Source organism: Oscarella lobularis, chromosome 2 (genome assembly GCF_947507565.1).
Source record: "Oscarella lobularis chromosome 2, ooOscLobu1.1, whole genome shotgun sequence".
Lineage (NCBI taxonomy): Eukaryota > Metazoa > Porifera > Homoscleromorpha > Homosclerophorida > Oscarellidae > Oscarella > Oscarella lobularis.
In genome coordinates, this window is record NC_089176.1 from 3,073,628 (window position 1) to 3,092,222 (window position 18,595).

The 18,595-nt window shown below is 47.2% G+C and overlaps 5 protein-coding genes and 1 long non-coding RNA gene across 8 annotated transcripts; 2 read left to right on the forward strand and 4 right to left on the reverse strand.

Annotated features, from left to right (window-relative positions):
* The first annotated feature begins 1,048 nt into the window (after positions 1-1,048).
* LOC136183935 (solute carrier family 15 member 3-like) lies at positions 1,049-3,624 on the forward strand. Its single transcript, XM_065970745.1, has one exon. The coding sequence runs from the start codon at positions 1,855-1,857 to the stop codon at positions 3,568-3,570; it is 1,716 nt and encodes a 571-aa protein (XP_065826817.1). The 5' UTR covers positions 1,049-1,854; the 3' UTR covers positions 3,571-3,624.
* A 442-nt stretch (positions 3,625-4,066) lies between these two features.
* On the reverse strand, positions 4,067-6,901 carry LOC136200020 (uncharacterized). The gene is made up of 12 exons (XM_065990348.1): positions 6,865-6,901; positions 6,797-6,814; positions 6,628-6,735; positions 6,513-6,575; positions 6,357-6,457; positions 5,949-6,300; positions 5,707-5,902; positions 5,353-5,645; positions 5,140-5,295; positions 4,842-5,092; positions 4,593-4,797; positions 4,067-4,530 (listed from the first exon to the last, which is right to left on the reverse strand). The coding sequence occupies exons 1-12, from the start codon at positions 6,899-6,901 to the stop codon at positions 4,067-4,069; spliced, it is 2,244 nt and encodes a 747-aa protein (XP_065846420.1).
* A 351-nt stretch (positions 6,902-7,252) lies between these two features.
* On the reverse strand, positions 7,253-8,330 carry LOC136184080 (uncharacterized). The gene is made up of 2 exons (XR_010669297.1): positions 8,205-8,330; positions 7,253-7,919 (listed from the first exon to the last, which is right to left on the reverse strand). It is a non-coding gene; the product is annotated as an uncharacterized lncRNA (long non-coding RNA).
* A 59-nt stretch (positions 8,331-8,389) lies between these two features.
* On the reverse strand, positions 8,390-8,997 carry LOC136200025 (PHD finger protein 10-like). The gene is made up of 2 exons (XM_065990353.1): positions 8,821-8,997; positions 8,390-8,779 (listed from the first exon to the last, which is right to left on the reverse strand). Exons 1-2 carry the CDS (start codon positions 8,995-8,997, stop codon positions 8,390-8,392), a joined length of 567 nt encoding a protein of 188 aa, XP_065846425.1.
* A 1,304-nt stretch (positions 8,998-10,301) lies between these two features.
* LOC136184067 (ubiquitin carboxyl-terminal hydrolase 36-like) lies at positions 10,302-14,672 on the forward strand. 3 transcript variants are annotated; one of them, XM_065970901.1, is made up of 15 exons: positions 10,302-10,871; positions 11,140-11,250; positions 11,312-11,417; positions 11,473-11,540; positions 11,595-11,665; positions 11,732-11,814; positions 11,865-11,942; positions 11,995-12,088; positions 12,148-12,273; positions 12,326-12,436; positions 12,493-12,672; positions 12,727-13,708; positions 13,818-13,946; positions 14,003-14,205; positions 14,314-14,672. In XM_065970901.1, the coding sequence occupies exons 1-15, from the start codon at positions 10,412-10,414 to the stop codon at positions 14,419-14,421; spliced, it is 2,910 nt and encodes a 969-aa protein (XP_065826973.1). In that variant the 5' UTR covers positions 10,302-10,411; the 3' UTR covers positions 14,422-14,672. The 3 variants fall into 3 exon arrangements, with proteins under 3 accessions (XP_065826973.1, XP_065826971.1, XP_065826974.1); XM_065970899.1 differs by having other exon boundaries at positions 10,303-10,871; positions 11,470-11,540; positions 14,314-14,671; XM_065970902.1 differs by lacking the exon at positions 10,302-10,871 and adding an exon at positions 10,874-11,024 and having other exon boundaries at positions 11,470-11,540; positions 14,314-14,671.
* LOC136184065 (uncharacterized) lies at positions 14,550-18,551 on the reverse strand. Its single transcript, XM_065970897.1, has 12 exons — positions 18,431-18,551; positions 16,887-18,368; positions 16,735-16,829; positions 16,623-16,685; positions 16,512-16,567; positions 16,240-16,464; positions 16,104-16,188; positions 15,913-16,043; positions 15,715-15,867; positions 15,505-15,652; positions 15,115-15,444; positions 14,550-15,050 (listed from the first exon to the last, which is right to left on the reverse strand). Exons 1-12 carry the CDS (start codon positions 18,492-18,494, stop codon positions 14,685-14,687), a joined length of 3,198 nt encoding a protein of 1,065 aa, XP_065826969.1. The 5' UTR covers positions 18,495-18,551; the 3' UTR covers positions 14,550-14,684.
* Between the last annotated feature and the right edge of the window lie 44 nt (positions 18,552-18,595).

Here is an 18,595-nt window from a genome sequence, read left to right on the forward strand (position 1 = left end):
AAACCGGTTTATTCGACTTACCGTGCCCGAACCGCTTCTAAAAACCGTTCTACAATACCAGTTTCACTTGTTCTGATCCTATAAACCGGTCTATACTACTAGCCTCGTTGATATGGCGCTACAACAGTGTCAAAAATCAATGGATTAGTGATTAGTTAACAGTGAACAGTGATTAGTGATTAGTGAACAATGTGTTAACAGTGATCAGTGAAAAAATGAACAGTTATTTGCGTATAAATGAAATAGCTGTCTATGATTTTGTACCCACGCGCGGTACTTATTTGCGCTTGCGCGGTAAAAAGTTCACTATTTCAAGCTCTTTTTAACAGACACCCTTGCCGTGTTTCTATAAAGTTTACCTAAGTAACAATGGAAGCGCACAGTTGCAGACTGTCCAACCTTCCCTTTTCCGGACTTTCAAAATATCATGAGCTTTTTCAAAATAGGCGGTCTTTTGGGCCTCTTAGTTCTAGCAGGGCGCTTACTCTGACGTGCAACGCCCTAAAAATTTTTTCCTAGCCTCCGCCATTATTTTTTCAACGGTACAGCCAGGTTGAGCAGTCTGCACTTGCACTATTGAACGGCCAGGGTTAGGTAACCGCAGTTTACTAGACTGTGGGTTATTTATAGAGGGCCAAAAAATGCTTGAAACACAACGCACTTCTTCTTAATTAATTAAAAATTAACATTTACAAAGCTGCACTTCCTGAACTCATATAGTCAAATTCGTTTTTACCGCGCAAGCGCAAATAAGTACCGCGCGTGGGTACAAAATCATAGACAGCTATGTCATTTATACGCAAATAACTGTTCATTTTTGCGCTAATCACTAATCACTGTTCACTGTTAACTAATCACTAATCCATTGATTTTTGACACTGTTGTAGCGCCATATAAACGAGGCTAGTAGTATAGACCGGTTTATGCGATCAGAACAAGTGAAACTGGTATTGTAGACCGGTTTTTAGAAGCGGTTCGGGCACGGTAAGTCGAATAGACCGGTTTTTAGAAGCGGTTCGGCTAAGGTAAGTCGAATAGACCGGTTTTTAGAAGCGGTTCGGCTAAGGTAAGTCAAATAGACCGGTTTTTAGAAGCGGTTCGGCCAAGGTAAGTGAAATAGACCGGTTTATACAAGCGGTTCGGGCACGTAGACCGGTTTTTAGAAGCGGTTCGGCTAAGGTAAGTCAAATTAACCGGTTTTTAGAAGCGGTTCGGCCAAGGTAAGTCAAATAGACCGGTTTATACAAGCGGTTCGGGCACGTAGACCGGTTTTTAGAAGCGGTTCGGCTAAGGTAAGACTTTTGGCACGAATAACGCGTCATAGCGCTGCAGCTGGTTTTCCCGTATTTGGTGGCGGCATTCCGGACAAGTCGAGGTCTTTGGTTGCTGTAGCCACGATTCAATGCAGTTCTTGCAAAACGAATGACCACACGGAGCGACGACGGGTTCGTTCATCGCAGTCAAGCAGATTGTGCAACACAAGCTATCGTCGACGGCATTCACGTACTCATGCGGCCCTTTGGCGTCTTCACTGCTGCTAGTGTGCGCCTAGAGAGGCAGCAAACGTGAAGACTGGTTACAGACTATAGTACTCATTCCTTACCATACTCACGTGACATCTGTTGTGGACTCGGAGGCGGCACACTTTCACTGTTGTTTTGATTACCCAAACATTTTTAAGAGATATAGAGGATGCGCGCACAAACTACTCTTCCTCACTTGTTTGAAGCCGCGTACAGTAGTGTTGGGGTTTTTATTTTCGTTTTTTTCTCAAGCAGGTCTTGTCAAGATTTGTAGAGACAATCTGTTAACTTATCAGGTAATAGGCGGAGCCAGACACGTAACGCTTTCGGTATGGACGAAGGGTTGCTTGCACCGGATCTGCAGTCGGAGCAGCCAACAGGCCACTGCAGTGCCATAACTCGATTCAACCAGGGCAGGCGAGCCTTGGCTATTCTTCTCTTTATCCAGACACTCCAAGGAGCAGCACTCTGGTCCATCACATTGTCGGTGATCACGTACTCGACGTTCTTCCTCAATTTCTCGCCCAAAGCGGTCACTGCAACGTCTATCATAGTCACAGGAACAAGCTACGTTTTGTCACTTCCCATCGCCTGGTTTGCTGACCGAAAAGTCGGCTGCTTCGTCGTCCTAGCGGTAGCGCTTCCCGTCTACACGGCTGGTGCCGGACTCATAGCTGCATCGGCGCTAAAGACAAAGCCGAGCGACGCAGCCGACTTGAGCGACAGATCGGATTCGTATGATATTGCGACGTTTGTGTCCGGCATTGTTTTGGCCGGTTTCGGTGCGTCATCGGTGAGGGCCGTCCTTATGCCGTACATGCTCGATCAGCTTGGTGACGGAAGCCAACGCAGGTCCGTTATAGCATCTTTCTGCACGATATCCTTTTTCTTCATCAACGTCGGCGCTGTTCTGGCCATCGGACTCGGCCTGTGGCTTTGCAGAGAACCGCGGTTTTGGGTCCAGACGCCGGAATATCACGATTCGTACAATTTCTTCTGGCTGTTTCTGATTGCTCCTGTCTGCCTACTTGGTTGCTGCATTGCTCTGGTGTTTGGCAAGTCGACATTGATCACGCGTTATCCTTGTGCCGATTTAGGCGCCAGGGTTCCAAGTCTCCGTTCCATAATTCGAGCTGGTTGTTGCTTTTCCTGCGAACGTCGCGATTTTAACGTACGAGTGCAAGAAGGCGCCGTTCAACAGCAAAGCGCTATCAGTGCACTGACGAAAAGTCTAAGTGCTTTTGTGCCAGTCCTTTCTAGTCTTGTCATCTACTACATGACCGACGCTCAGTATAGTAGTTCTTTTACAGAACAATCACTTCACATGAACATATATAAGAATGGAAGTTACCTGCCGTCGTCTCAGCAGCCAAATGAAACGTGCAACATGACGACGGCGTCACAGCATGATAGTAACTTTTCGCCTCTTTTAGTCACCATCATAAATCCTCTTATGTTTCTTCTGTTTCTGCCAATCTACCAATGGATCATTCGTCCTCTCTGGGAAGTAATTGCAAAGAAAGAGATGACGTTGCTCGATCGTATACTTTTTGGTATGATCGTTGCTCTACTAGCTTGTCTTTCTGCGACACTTGTTGAACTCTTTCGCGTCAAATCTCGGTTTTATTTTCTCTGTCTACATCTCGGCAAGGCCCATACGCTACACGTGTTTTCGTCACTCTCGTTTTACTACCAGGTGCCTCAGTACAGTCTAATGGGGATTGCCGAGGTGTTCTCTTTAGTAGCATCCGCTGAATTTGTCTTGTCAAGAGCGCCTCGACAAGTTCGCTGCACCGCCATAGGTTTCTATTTCTTTGTCACCGGCGTTGGAAATTATCTCGGCGCTTGTTTGATATATGCTCTACGATCCTTTGATCTCTACTATGACGATCCGTCAACGGAAGAGCATATTAGCACTGCTGTGACGAGAGCAGAAAATTCAAAAGCCTACGTGTTTTTTATCTGTGTAGACGTTGTGATATTTGTGAACATGCTGATTTTTGTTTTTATCAAAAATCGCAACTGGATTGCACGTCGTGCTGTGTAGTGCCAAACGAAAGAGACCTAAAACTATTTAACCAAACGTCTGGCTTAGTTCAGTTTAGTCACTTTTTTTCAGAATATATCATAAACAACTACTGGTTCCTGTTTATGATACGATAAAAATCACGTGTCATTTACATCCGGGTACATCTACATTTTCTCGTTCGTTTGCGACCATAGACGTCCTGCTCGCTCCAAAGATGATGATGATGATGATGATGATGCGACCATATGCAACGAACAAGTGGTGCATGCGACGTGTCTACGTCTGTGAGCAATTTCTCAATTGCTGTAGAGCCTTTGCAGTAAGACCCTCCGCGTTCCCCTCTTCTCCTCTCCCCCTCCTCCCGCGACTAGAGCACAGACTTCACGATTCGCATTATCTATCTATCTAATACATCAAAGGTGGCGCAGAAGAAAGACCGTGGCATACTCTTAGACAAACATACAGTAAATCATGTTTTTCTTCAGTTCTGAGTCTTGACGTGCTCAGCTAGGCTTCACTGAGGCGCCGGAACCTCTTCGATGATTATCCTGCATGCGGAATTCCAGCAGGTGTACGCATCAAATTGTCCATAGCCTGTGCACTGCCCGACGTTAAACTGCACTTTTCTAACACCACCTGGGAGTTTCTTAGATTGGCCTACACCTCCACACAGCCCTGCCACTGTTGAATGGCGATGGTGATCCGTTTTGTGAAGAATATGCAAAGCAGTGTCAATGGGATTTGGATTGGTGCACTCTGCACCGTCAATAGTGAAGTACCAACGCATGCAGCAGCTGTGACAGTATCCGAGTCTCAACGTGCCTTGATAAGTTATTCGAAGAAAAGTTTTTTCCTCGCGTTTTGTAAACCAGCAGTGCATTAGGCTTCCCCTATCCTCTCCTTTGTTGAGGGACTGGAAGACACACTGTTTCCAGTTTGGAAGAAATCCGACGACGTTCTGTGGCAAAACTAGTGTTGCTACAAAGAAACAAAAGATACAGAGACAACGTTCATGGTAACGTCGATACAAGGTATCATACGGAGAGGAAGCTCTTCAACAACAATGCGAGACACGTAATCCCATCCGGTGTTGGCATCGACGTTGGGGTTATTTCCATTGCATGTACCCACGTGGAACTGAATTCTTCGTACACCAGCTGCTAGGCTGTAATGCCCGCTTGATGTAAGCTTGGACTCGCAAATACCAGTTACTGTTGTAGAACGATGAATATTGACGTTGTTATTCTACACTCCGCATAAGGTACGTTTTGAACTTTACATGTGATTACCTGATAAATGACTCCTTCGACCCTGGTAGGATTTGTACACTCGTGACCATCTATCTTAAAAAACCATCTCTTGCAGCATGTTCCACAGGCTATTCGCAGATCGCCAAGCCAACTTAGCCGCAGCGCCGATGTGTTCTCGTTTTTCACAATAACGACTTCTCGCAACACGCTATTGTCTTCCCCTTGATTCAGCATCCAGGTAAATTGCTCCCATTGCAAAAAAGGCAAGTAATCAGTTATTGAGTTTTTATCTAGGTTTTTCAATAAGAAATGGCATTTATTCATTAGCTTTTTATACCGTGGCAGGCACAGTACGTCCATCCACCGTCCACCGTTGAACACCAACTTCGACTTCTTCCAGCAGTCGTACAATACGGATACGACTTTCCGCTGTACGCGATAGGAAAAGCACATTTTCCTTTATCACCTGATGTCCCTCCGCATGTTTTGTTGCCTGTATACAGGTAATAGTTTGTGTAACAACTAATTTATTTATTTATTCATTTATTACCTGGGAAAGCTCCTTCGGGCGGAGGCACTTCTTCGATAACCAATCTGCATGCACTTTGCCAGCAGGCATAAGCATCTCTGAAGGCATCTCCATTGTGGTTTGTAACAGCAAAAGCCACAGTATGCTCTCCTTTTAGTATTGGCAAATTTCCCGCTTGCAAGCAATAGCCCCCAATATTAGCTGGATAATGGTAGTCATTAGCAACGCCTTCGTAAGCGTGTGCGTCAATTGCCGCTGGAAGTGTGCAAGATGCGCCGTCAATCTTTACAAACCATCGCATGGCACTGCCCGCTCTAAAAAGAAGTTGTTGCTTGAAATTAAACATAAATAAACCTAAATGTGCCCTAAATGTACCCTGTTATACGCAGCGTTCCAATGTAAGTTATTTTTAACCACGTATCATCTCTCTTTTTCACGAACTTGCAGCGAATAATGTCACCAAAATCCAACCCGTAGTTGATACGATTGTGAGTACATTGCTTCCAGTTTAGGCTATGATATCCGTCGTGGCGTTGTTTGTAAAAAGGAAAGCTTTTAGCTGTAAGTTGACCTAAGGCACAATCAAAAAACCATCCAAGTTACAAAACTGTGCTTACCAAAAACTACTTCTTCTATCGTCATTCGAGATTGGCTTGAATCGAGGCCAGTATAAGCGTCATAAATGTTGTTGTGATACAAGCAGTTTCCAACATTCAAATGGATAAGATGAGCCCCTTCTCTGACTTTGTTTTGCTCGACCGTTTCGCAGTATCCGGTTATAGTAGAAGTACGGTGAATATTAAGATTTTGTGTTTGATAGATGACAGCTTCAATTTTCTGGTCACATTCTATGCCGTCAACGGTGAAATACCATCTCATGCAACAATTTGTACATCCTTGAACGCGAAGAGCGCCACTCCAAGTCAGCCGAAGTGCTGTAGCAGCCGAAACTTTATCAATATTACACTCCTACAGAGGTAATCTTAATTTTCATTTTCATTTATAATGGTGCAATGGTTTGTTACAGCAACGGCGCCATAGTCTTTGCTGTCTTTGATTTTGTACAAGCACTGATTCCAGTTTAGAATGTCTCTGTCGTGCGATCTCTCACCGCTGATGTTACCTCCTATTAGAATCAACAGGTTGTAAACAATGTGCGTACATTTTATTCTAATATGTACCTGGCTGACCAGGTGCACCTTTCTCTCCCTGTTGCCCTTGTTCACCTTTGTCGCCTTTATCACCTATTGTAGGTTAATTTTAGTTATTTTGTAAGTACTGCAGGCATAAGTATACCTTTGGCTCCAGGTTTTCCTTCAGTTGCGGTCTCACCGTTGCAGCTGCTGATGCACGGCGGGCCTTGGGGACCGGGCTTTCCTGGAACTCCCGGAACCCCGGGAATTCCTATACATGTTGAACCAGAACGATGAAAAAATTTAATCAAATAATCCAAAACGTTTTCTACCGTCTCTTCCAGGATGGCCTGTAGAATCAGCATAACTAAATTAGACAGACCTGCACAAAATTGTTTACCTTGAAGACAAACACTTGTTGTGCGAAATGTCTTCATCTCGTATTCATCAGAACTATTTTTATTCTTAGAGAATCGCATCACGAGAATCGAAACTTGACGACGGTATTTCTGGCTTACTGCATGGCATCTCGAAAAAGCTAAAAGTGTGGCGACAAGCAGCGTGGGACAGAGCTCGCTTAGTAGTGACATCGCAGCTTATACAATTCAGACCTGAACGATGTTCGTCTTTATAAGCACTTACTTCTACAGACACTTCCTTTGGCTAGAAAAAAAGCGTCTAGCCGGTGTCCGCTCCTTCAGTTTGTCGGTGAAACCGGTCCTATTCCGGTTACTAAGAACTTAGAGGCATACTTCCTCGAGATACAAAAATCTACCAAAATCAACCAGTAGTATAGCTAATTGCCACGTATAAAATGAACGATAAACAGAAAAATGTGACGTGCATACTATGCCTCTTTCCTAAAAGCGTCAGAGGTTTTTGAATTTGAAAGTCCCTTACGCCGAGCGAATGTGTATTTGAAGTGTTGGTGAGCCGGAACTAGACATCGCTCCTCTTGCTTTCAGACCGAACCCGATGTCTTTTTCATGCCAGCCATTGTCTCCCTTAGAGGGTTTGCCTTTGTACATGTTGCGGTACAATTTGCTGTCAGGTCTTAGTTCTCCCTCGAAGGCTTGAACATCCCACCAATTTTGGTAAATGTTGTAGTTGAATGGAACGCTGAATAGCACTGCGACTGTAATTGGATTCGAGGGTCGAACGTTGATGGTAAAGACACCAACCACACCTGTTGCGAACGGGCCGACGGTTTTTCGAGCACTATAGACAAAACCCTTTTTTGGCGGCACGCGTTCTGGAAGAACACCATCAGATGTTCCTGATTTAAAATATGTTCCTATTGGCTTCCATTCAGTTTCTGTGTGATTGATCACTCCAACTGCTATCTTTCTTTTTGTTCCTAGTTTCTCAAGAGCATCCGTGAGGATGTCTGCAACAGAAGAGGAACTACTGTCAAATAGAAGAAATTTCGCAGCTTTGACAACAGCTTCCGCCATTCTAAGAAAAAAAGACACCGATAACTTCAAGTTGAAAGATCGTCCTTGCAAAATTGCGTGGGAGAAGCCTGACTGAGGATCGGAGAAAAGGCGCTAGAAAGAATCGCCAGTGACTTAGCTCTACACCGGATCGCCAATAAATCAATAAGTTTTGCTAAAACGCCTAGTCCCGAACAAAGCGACGTCTGGTGTAAACAGAATAATAGGTATATAGCTACGCAAAGGAACTTCAACGGTATCAATAAGCCAATTAAGCAGGGTCAAAACTTATGTTGCTTACAAATACCTTGATTAGGAAGAGAATTGGGTCAAACGTGTACTTAGCAACGGTGCGGAAAAGTCAACAAATCCGGCGTACGCTATTGACTCGCGTGATACAACCAATTTAATTGAGACTTGAACACAAGCCGACCCTGTGAGCATGCTGTCACTTACGGGACGTCTGGCGGAGCGCATGCACTCGGTGCATATTCACCAATAGTGAATCAAATTCGTTTGAAAGTCGTAATAGGCGCAGCGACGCGTTTCGCGATCTCGCGCCAATTTTGCGTTGAAATCGGTCGCCTGCTGGGACGCGCGCTTCCACGCGTGTTGCACGCGCAGCGAATCGCCGCCGCCGCCGCGTCCGCGACCGCCGGGTCTTTTCGTTGTCGAGGAAACGAGCGCCTTTTGTTCGTCGGCGCGCTTTTTCAGCTCGCGATCTTGAAGCACGCGCGCATAGCGCCTGTACTCGTCCGGATGCTCGCGCATCATCAGCTGACAAACGTCATCACTGCGCAGTGCTGTGAGGCCTTGAGAAAATTGCTGTTCGTCGATCGCTCCCTCGTCGAAGAGTAATCGCGCTCTTCGACTAAGACGGGTCTGCGTTGGAGGCTCGGGTATTTGCGCTGAAACGAACGGACTCCGTTGATGCCGAGGTATTCGGCGACTTGCTCTTGCAGGAGGTAGAACTCGGCCGACGGATCGTCTCGAGGCCACTGGTATTCGAAGAGGCGTTCGGCTGGAAACGTCAAGTCAATAAGCGGCAGTCCGTCCGCACCGTTTGTCTGTTTCTCCAGCGATTTCGCAGATTTTGCCATGCTAGCGTGCGTTAGCAGTTTTGCCCTGAATTACAGCATAGATGTATGAGAGATCTCTCATACATCTATGATTACAGCATAGAGCATAGATGTATGGTTACAGTACTCGCTCTAAAAGGCACACTCCTGATGAAGTTTCATAATGAAGCGCAACTTTATAAACTGAATGCACAGGATATTTCAATAACTGACCCAAAAATGATGTTTCACTTTTAATTAACATCTAATCTACAGTACGTAAGTCGTCAATCCATTCTCTCAACCTGTTATCTTGATTTGACGTAAACCAATTACTAGCAAGGGCTGTTGCAACTAGCATTAGCGTGTCTAGTGTTTTCCAGCATTGATACGATCGATGGATACAATTGAATAACCTTGTCGGATTTACGGAAGCAGGACGGTTTTCCAAATTTTGCGAAATGAATTTGGATAAATCGACAACAGAATCATTTGAAGCGCCATACTCATAGCTGTCGTCAAACTGTTCATGTTCATCATCCACCTGCCTTTGAAGGCGGCGAACCTTCTCTTTCAAGGTCCTAGATCTGTCTCTGTACTTTTCAACTTCAGCCTCAAGTCCCGCACTTTTGTCTTTGAGTTCGGCAATTTTGGTTCTGAGTTTTGTGCATTCCGCTTTTCTTTCCGATGCCTCAAGTGACTCTTTCCGCAAACGGGCATCAATCGTTCCCCGCTTCGCCAAAATGCCACAAGTCGGACATGGACAGAAGTCGCACTGCGACATGTGACTATCTATACATGTAGGGTATCACATAATTGTCAATTTGTCTGTTATATTTATACGCACCGAAGGCGCCGCGCTTAACAACCACCTTGCAACCGGCCGCTCGATTTGGGCAGTAAACCTCAAGATCGTCGACTAACTGTTCCAATGCGACGACTCGCCGCAGCTCATTTTCTCGTACTTGTTGTCGACACTCCGGACAAGTTGAGGAAGTCTTATGCTGCTGTACATGTAGCCATGGTTCAATGCAGTTCTTGCAAAACGAATGACCACACGGAGTGACGACGGGTTCGCTCATCACAGTCAAGCAGATTTTGCAGCGCAAGGTATCGTTGACGGCATTCACGTACTCGTACGGCCCGTCAGTGGCATCTTCACAGCTGCTAGTGTCACAGTGCGCCTAGATATGCAGCAAACGTAAAATACTGCGTATGCAGAATGAGATATACTCACCATGACCTTTGAGATCGTCCGTCATGTGACGTCTTTGCCACTTGCGCAGGGGTCTGGTGCCGATGGTGCCGACACGTGAGCATGCTGTCACTACGGGACTTCTGGCAAGCGCATGCACTCAGTGCTATCCGGATTTGCACTGGGAAATACTTCGCACTGTTCGCAGATACGTCGTTTCGAACTTCGTTCGACGATATCGATCATCGCCGAACTCCTGCAATGGCCTCGGAGCCGTCAAAAGCCTCGTCTGGTTATCCCGACGACGATTTAGCGTCCGCGTGGTTTCTTGACGCCAAGCTCGGCTCTTCCACGAAGAATCTCGTGAGAGAACGCATCGCCTTCGTCGACGCAACGTCACCCGATCGTCACTACGAAGACCTGAGGCGTCGTCACAAGCCGATAAACCGCGTCGAAGCGAAACGAAACGAAGACAACGGTCCAAGCGACGCGGCGACGACGACGACGACGCGATCGACACCTCGCGTCGACGGGCTACCGACGCCGAAGATCGTCCTATACAGCGCCGATCGCGTGGAGACGTCGTGGAAAGGGCCGAAGCGAATCGGCGCCGGATTGTCGAACTTGGGCAATACGTGCTTTTTGAATTCGGTGCTTCAGTGTCTCACCTACACGCCGCCGCTAATCAACTACATGTCGGAGGGAGAACACGTTGGATCGTGTAAGTACGGTTAAGTAGGAGAAATTGGCGCTTCGTATATTTATTTATTTATTTATTTATTTATTTATTTATTTATATCTTTTTATTGAATGCTCGTCGTGTGCACGTGGCCGTACAATCGGCTGTCCCAAAGTCGGTGGGATCTTGTCCGAGGTCTGTCTTGCGTGCTATATAAAAATGGGTGATGCGGGCGAAGCGCAGTTGATTATCGAGACACCCAACTGTGTTTGGGATTATTCGACAATGAGTCTTGCTTTTTTTTCTCTAGGTCGCGTCAGGGGCTTTTGCGTTCTGTGCGAGCTTCATCGTCACATGCTCGACGCTCTTAGCAGAGCCGGTCAAGCGATCCAGCCACTTGGAATTGTGTCTAAATTGAAACGTGAGCGATTTTATGCGTATGCGGAATAGCCGTTGACGGTTGTTACGCTATCTTACAACAGATATTGCTCGGCACTTGAGGGTTGGACACCAGGAAGACGCGCACGAGTTTTTACGTTATCTTATAGACGGAATGCAGAAGGCTTGTCTAGCAGGATTCCAGTCAAAGTGCGTAGATTTGAAAATGAAAAATTGGGATTGTTTACCTATTTCGTTGCAGTAGTTTGGATAGAGCAAGCCAAGAGACGACCGCAATACATCAGATTTTTGGAGGATATTACCGGTCTCAAGGTAAAAGGCCATTAAAGGCTGTGGACTTCGCTTTTGCTACGTCGTCGTTCTTAGTCATTTGCTTGCAGTGCAGGCACGAATCGAACACGTTCGAACCGCTTCTAGATCTAAGTCTTAATATCAAGGTGAGAAACCTCATATAGATCATTACAGAGAATGAATATTTAATTATTCAAAATGCCTCCTTCCAGAACTGCTTTACATTAAAGAAAGCGTTAGAGCGATACATCGAACCGGAAATACTAGACGATTCCAACAAGTACCTCTGCTCAAAGTGAACACGAATAGAAGAAGGAAGTGCTCGTCTTCTATTCTTTTATCTAGGTGTAAGCAAAAGAGGAGAGCTCAAAAACGATTGACAATTCATCATCCTCCGCGCGTCTTGACTATTCAGCTGAAGAGGTAAGAGAGACGTTGAACTCCTGACGTAGAATCTCAAACGATTTATTTTCAGGTTTGACTTTAGTAGTATGTTTGGGTTTAAAGTAAGTAAGGACGTGAAATTCGAAGACGCGCTCGATCTTCGGCCGTTTATGAGTCAAAAAAACGTGAGACTGTGCACCGATTGTGTAGTAGCCCAGTCAATGTTTTTTTCCCTTCTGCTCAGGGACCAAAAGAGTTATATCACTTGAATGCCGTCTTGGTTCACTCTGGCTATTCGTGCAATTCCGGGCACTACTACTCCTTTGTCAAAAGTCCAGCCGGATTCTGGTACTCCATGAACGATTCCCACGTGAGAAGATGAGTAGTCGTCTCGTTTCTTGCACACGCTCTGCTTCTGACAGGTTCGTCAAGTGAGCCAACAGACGGTTTTCTCGCAGCAAGCCTACTTGCTCTTCTACTGTCACACAAAGCCAAAGAATCATCACCAGCAACAACCACTACAACGCTCTCAGGTAGAGAGGAATGAAAGTCAAGTCAAATTAGGGAATTCTGTGATTTTTGGGGGCAGATGACGTCAAATCGGTCTCCGACTCCGGTAAGAGCTCCTGTTTCTAATTCGCTGCCACCGTCAAAGGAGAAGACGACCAAGATTGTACAGCCAGTCAAGCCTCGAATAATATCTGAATCGACGACTGCGAGCAAGTCGTCTTCTACTTCAAATCAGCCGACTGCACTCAAAATTCAAAAGGTAGAAAGAGAATCACCCGAGAAAATTGTTTTCTTTTTACGTTTGGGGCTTCAGTTTGCAATTAAAATTAAAAAGCAGCCCAAGCCGTCGTGGGAAGAGGCTCTAACGGGAAAGAAAGCAGAAAAACCGTACACAAACAAGGACGACGCTAGCAAAAGCGCCATTCAGCCCGTGTCGCCGCCGTCGGCGAAAGACGCCGAAAACGTATCCGTCGTTTTGCCACAGCAGACGAAACGACTTGGCAAAGCTAAAGTGATCTTTTCTCCGCAAGTTCAGAAGCCCACAGCCATCGTTTCGCCCAGCGTGACGTCGTCGCCGTCGCCGTCAAAGGCTACATCGACGCCGAGTGACTTCGCATCGAATGCTAAATCGGTGTCTCCTCTTGTCGCGACGACGAAAGCGGAAGCGCAGAGCGACGCTTCGTCGGAAGGCTTGAAAGCTCTCAAGTCGTACGAATCTCCGGATTCAGAGATCCGGCGAAGCCCATCGCCGGCTCAAATTGTTCCGGCGACGTCGACGACGTCGGGCAGCCCGGAAAAAGTGGAGGAGGCGGAAGGCGAGCAGCGTTACGGACCGGAAGAACCGAGCTGCGTGGAGAAGAAAGAAAAGAAGAAAAAGAAGCACAAAAAGAAGAAGAAAAAGAAGAGGGGCGACGACGGCTACGAAGAAGAAATTGTCGAAGAGAGAAAGAGACGACGGTCTGGGTCGAGGCGATCGAGAAGTTTGTCCGTGGAAAAGAAGACCGAGCGACAGAGGCGGTCGAGGAGTGCGTCGTCGGATAGGGAGCCGGAACGGAAGCGGCGAGACGACGGCGAGTCGAGTCGTTCCTCTGAGAGGCGACGGCGAAAAAAGAAGCGGAAGAGGTCGCGAGACGAGTCGAGATCGAGAAGTCCGTCGGAGAGGAAAAGGACGAGACGCGCGTCTGAGTCTCGCTCGGAGCGGAAGGAGACGAGACGCGAATCGCGGGATAGAAAGCGTGAGAGAAGCCGAAGTCGGAGTACTTCGCCCGAGAAACGATCCCATGGAAAGAAAGAAGGTATGAGTATGCGTGAAGCATTCGTTTGACATTGGGTATTGTATACCGTATGGCATGTGTGTGCTTGTGTTTTGAAGAGTCTTAGCAACGTCTTTTTTGTTGTGTGTAGTCGAGAAAGTCAAATACGTGGATGGCACCGTTTGCGTTGTCGTGGATAAAACGACGCGTTGTGAAAAGGATAAAGCGGACGTTGTCGGCGTGCTTACGGCGTCGACGGGCCACGGATACGGAAAATCTGGTGAAGTCGTGTAGATAAGCAGATGTGAAGTACAACTAAAATAATTTCTGTCTTAGTTGAGTCTTGGGAAGGTGGCCCGAGTAGGGTGGATAGTGCCGCCGATGTTGACGACTTGAGGCGATCTAATCGCGACGACTGGGACGACGAATACGACAAGGGAAGAGCCAAAAAGGTCAAATCGGCTCGGAGACAGTTCGCCGGGCAGTCGTCGAAGAACGAGTTTCAGGACATACAAAGCAAGCGAAACAAAGTCTATACGGTAAGTAAGCGGCGGGAAGCGGCTTTCATTAGTAGAGACCCCCCGTTATAAGCGATGGACGGACGCACTGTGTTCCTTTCAAAATAATCTAGACTGCGATTCTCTTAGGGATCAAAGCATCGACTGGACGAAAATCGTCGTCAAGATCACGGTCGACATCGCGGTCATAATCGCCACCATCACCATTACCATCGTCATTACACAGGCAAGCGTTGATTTAAGTACTGCGGCTCGCGTGCAGAGCACTGCTGTAGTCCCCAAAAAGTTTGGTTACTATGAAAGTATTCAATGGAACCCTATAATCAGAAACAGAAATCGTTGTTGTACCAGTTGAGAAAGCTACGTCGTATATGGCCAGTTTTAATAATAAAGCATTTATTCGCTTTCTAAGAAAATAGTAGTAGTACAAAATATTCATTAGCAAAAACGGACAAAAAAACGTATAAGGTGGGGGGGATAAGACTATTGTTTTGCATTTTCTACCAAATCAAAGCAGATACATTGTCGCCCGTTTTACTCGACGAATTACCGTCATCGTCGTCGCCCTTCGATGCTGGTGAGGAAGACGCTTCGTCGTTTGATTTAAGAGAATCTAGATCGGTCGCTTTTACAGGCGTTGAATCCTTCTTCTGCTGCTGCTGCCGTTTCTTTCGATCCAGCGTGTCCGATCGGTAGTACAAAGATTCCTCGTCGCCCGTCGTCGTCGTCTCTTGACTATCTGCGTCCACGTCTTCTTCCTCCGTTTCGTCCCCTTCGTCTTCGTCGAGACTTCGAAGTGATACGATCGATATGTTGAACGTTTCGGACGCACTATTGAAACTGACCGACTTTTTCTCCTTCGGAATCTGCGAGAGAAACCAGAACAAGTAAGCAACTCTGCACGAAATTCTTCTCGAGTCTCGTTCTTACGTCAATAGGAGAACGCAGCGAACTTTTTCGCGGCGCCGACATCGCTTTTTTCACTTCGTCTTCGTTCGCCGCTTTCTCGAGTGCCTCTAAGATTTCGCTCTTCCGCTCCGACGCCGACGCCGTGAGAGGCGGCGAACCCTTGACGACGCCCGGTGACGTCGTCACGTCCGACAAGCGTTTCACCTGACGAGGAACAATATTCGGTGACGACGTCGCTACTGGGGAGGTTGATCGCGCCTGTTCAACGGCGGTCGGACGAGGACGAGACGGCGATTCGTGTAACGGCGAAGCAACTGTGGCGTTGCGACGAGACGGCGACTGCTTTCGAGTCTAGAAATGAGGATTCGTTCAGAAACAGGTGATGTTATAAAGGTAATTTTTATTTCATACCGGTGAAGAATGTTTTTCGGGATCGAATTGCATTCTGAACGAATCCGGCACTTCTACCGACGTTGAAAGGGCGTCAGCCGCTTCAAGTAGCTGGACGGTCGTTGGTCTGACTTCGGGCTGCAACCAACAGGCTTGCGCTATTGTGAAACTGGTCCACCAAAGAGAAGGGGGGAAAATCAGTTCAAAATTGAAGTAGTGCACTGCCCATACATTTGTGAGTCGTCGCCTACTGCATCCGACGGGTTTGTGAGGAGCACCGCCGTTTGATCAAAAATAACCGACTCGATTACTTCCTCGTTTGACAGGGATTCATACGGCCTCTGCGCCATGGATAGGATTTCCCACAGAGCAACTCCGAACGACCTAAACATGCGTTACATTCCCAAATTGAAGGCGACCCGATCATACCAAACGTCTGCGGCTTTTGTTCGCGGTTGAACTTCGGTTGTGCTGTTTTTTTCATCCCGTTTTAGACTCTCTGGTGCCATCCAGCGTACGGGCAACAGACCGGGGAAGTTTTCTTCTTCATGATAATCGTCCTAACAGTAACGAAAAAAATTCTTATACAGTATATCCAGGCACAGGCATTGTGAGTTTACCCGAAACAATTGTTTTGCAAGACCGTAGTCTCCAATTTTGACAGACATGTCACTTGCCAACTGGAAATTTCGGGTTGCCACGTCACTAACAAATTCGAGTAGGCTTTTAGAATGCGTAAATCGGTGACTGCTTTACCCGTGAATGAAATTGTTCTGGTGTAGAACGTCAAGTCCCGTTGCCATGTCAACGGCTATTCGAACAAAAACGCGTCGCTCTTTGAGCGCTGCCGCATCCCATCGATGACGTATGAGGTAAGTTTTGAGATTTCCCTGAGGGCAGTTTTCGAGTACGGCGAGATAAGGGTCCGCTTCGGTGCACAGTGCCAGTAGAGCTAAAACGTTGGGATGTTGCTCTACGTACCTAGAAGAAGAAAATAGTTATTTGAGTTTCAAGCTATTATAAACTACCATAGATGCTCTAGTCCTTTCAAGAAGTCCGGTTTAGCTGAAACATTTGCAAGCTCCTAAGCCATTTCCTTTATCAGCTATGAAACAACGAGTCCCTAGAACCGTTCTTACTTGAATTACAATTTTGGTTTTCTTCAGCCCAGAAACGATGCGATGTCCCGTTCCTTCATAGACCTGAGCAGCGCGATAGAAACAAGAAAGCGGTAAGAAAGCACGCGCTGACCTTAAATGTTCCCGTTTCACCCAATTCCTTATCAAACTTTAGTTGATCTCGCGGAAAATTCATTAGAATGTGATCAGCCATGGAACGCGTTCCAGCTAGAAGCCAATCAGTAGGACTGCACACTAGCATTACAATGAAAAATTCTGACTGACCTTTTTCTTCCAAAAGACTCTCGTTGGGATTTCCAGGTTGCAATATGATATTATCGTCCAATGACGAACCTGACGAGGTGCGGCTCTTGTGTTTCAATTTCTCCTTTTCCATCTTCTCCAGCTCCTTTTTCTTTCGTTTCTCCTCTTCCTTCAGGCGCTTTTCTTCTTCCTTCAATCGCTTCTCCTCCTCCTTTTGGCGTCGCTTTTCTTCCTTCAGCTGCTGTTTTCCTGCGACAGGCTGAACCGGCAGCACATCCTCCGTCGTTTTCTGCCAAGTCGTTTCCTCGACGGACGATTCCAGAGGCTTCATGCTCTGCATCGCTACGCCTCCGTCGTCCAACCCGCTCTCAACCTCGTACGTCAAATCGTCTCGCGATTCAGACGACTTCAGTCGAAACGAGCCCTTCCGCTCGCGCCTTCGCCACCGACAGCAAAGGACACAACCAATTGTAATCAAAATAATCAACAGCACAACGGCAACCACAACGGCAATAAAAATAGCGAGGTAGGGCATACGAAAGGGTGGCCACCAGCCTGCCGACGTTGAATCAGACGGTGATTTAGTCGACGATGACGTCGTTAGCACCGTTGGAGCAAAATCATTGCACAATCCGCCGCATTCACCACATGAATTCACGTCGTCAGCCCAACACCCGGCACCTTTCTTACAACTCGCCGAACATTGAATCGCGTCGCATTGACTTCCGTCGCCGTTGTCTCGAACAAGAAGCGTCGGCACGTAGTCATCACCTTGCGACCATGACCAAAGAATGTCCGGTGACGACGATCCGTTTAGGATCCATAGCCAGTTGATACCCTTGTCGCCCGTGTCGTCGCGCGGTCGACGCACAAACGACGTCTGTCCCCACTGCGGATAGCCGGCGAAGCACAACATGCGATTGCCTTCGACGTGAACTGTGCCCTGCTGGATTTTCTTCAATCGACTCAAGGCGCGCAGATTTACCAATGCGACGTTGTAACTGATCGACAGGGCGTAGTATCCTGCTATCAGGTCGCCACCGCCGATCGTTTCGACGAGCGAGAGCGCGGATAAACTAGTCAGTTGCGCGTTACGGTCGATTTGCACGGAGCCGTCGATTTCGTTTAGACTTTGAAAGCCGCCGACGTCGCTCAGCTTCGGATTGTAGACGACAACGAGCGAACCGGCGAGCCGTTTCAGCTTATTCAGAACCGATATGCTGAGCAGCGACGGATTGCGACGAATTTCGACGCCGTCGCCGACGGCGACGAGTTTATCGAAACCGCGCAAATCGGTTATGCTCGTGCAGGCGACTCGCAATCGACCCGTCACGTTGACGAGATCGTCGAACTCGCCGATCGCGCTGTCGTCGATTGGCGACGGCGACTGATCGTCGTCGCACGATCCGATGACGAGATCGCCCGTTATCGTCTCGCATTCCGACCAACGCTCGACGTCGGCAAGCGTCGACACGAGCGCGTCCTTCTCATTGACGGGACAACCTCGCGAAAAGAAAGAAAGAAAAACAAATAATGTACGATCTATTGGAAATCGTGGAGTCTACTTGCGATGGCCGTGTGAAGGTAAAAGACGGCGTAGCAGTAGTAAACAAAGTCTCGTGCCGTCATTTGCTGGTTCTTCTTCTAGCGAAGCCGTATATCTCGCATCGTGGTCGTCGGCATACGGGATCGAATAGCGTGACCACCGTTCCGACCAATCGAGAACTCGC

Coding starts and splice junctions, on each gene's coding strand:
- LOC136183935 (XM_065970745.1), top strand. CDS start 1,855: ATGGACGAAGGGTTGCTTGCACCGGATCTGCAGTCGGAGCAGCCAACA.
- LOC136200020 (XM_065990348.1), bottom strand. CDS start 6,901: ATGAAGACATTTCGCACAACAAGTGTTTGTCTTCAAG. Junction 6,576..6,627: donor AGGAAAACCTGGAGCCAAAG/GTATACTTATGC, acceptor AACCTACAATAG/GTGATAAAGGCGACAAAGGT. Junction 5,296..5,352: donor GCCCGAAGGAGCTTTCCCAG/GTAATAAATGAA, acceptor ACCTGTATACAG/GCAACAAAACATGCGGAGGG.
- LOC136200025 (XM_065990353.1), bottom strand. CDS start 8,997: ATGGCAAAATCTGCGAAATCGCTGGAGAAACAGACAAACGGTGCGGAC. Junction 8,780..8,820: donor AATACCTCGGCATCAACGGA/GTCCGTTCGTTT, acceptor CCTCCAACGCAG/ACCCGTCTTAGTCGAAGAGC.
- LOC136184067 (XM_065970899.1), top strand. CDS start 10,412: ATGGCCTCGGAGCCGTCAAAAGCCTCGTCTGGTTATCCCGACGACGAT. Junction 11,943..11,994: donor TTGACTATTCAGCTGAAGAG/GTAAGAGAGACG, acceptor ATTTATTTTCAG/GTTTGACTTTAGTAGTATGT. Junction 13,709..13,817: donor ATCCCATGGAAAGAAAGAAG/GTATGAGTATGC, acceptor TGTTGTGTGTAG/TCGAGAAAGTCAAATACGTG.
- LOC136184065 (XM_065970897.1), bottom strand. CDS start 18,494: ATGACGGCACGAGACTTTGTTTACTACTGCTACGCCGTCTTTTACCTT. Junction 16,830..16,886: donor GAGTCTTTTGGAAGAAAAAG/GTCAGTCAGAAT, acceptor ATTGGCTTCTAG/CTGGAACGCGTTCCATGGCT. Junction 16,044..16,103: donor TTGCAAAACAATTGTTTCGG/GTAAACTCACAA, acceptor CGTTACTGTTAG/GACGATTATCATGAAGAAGA.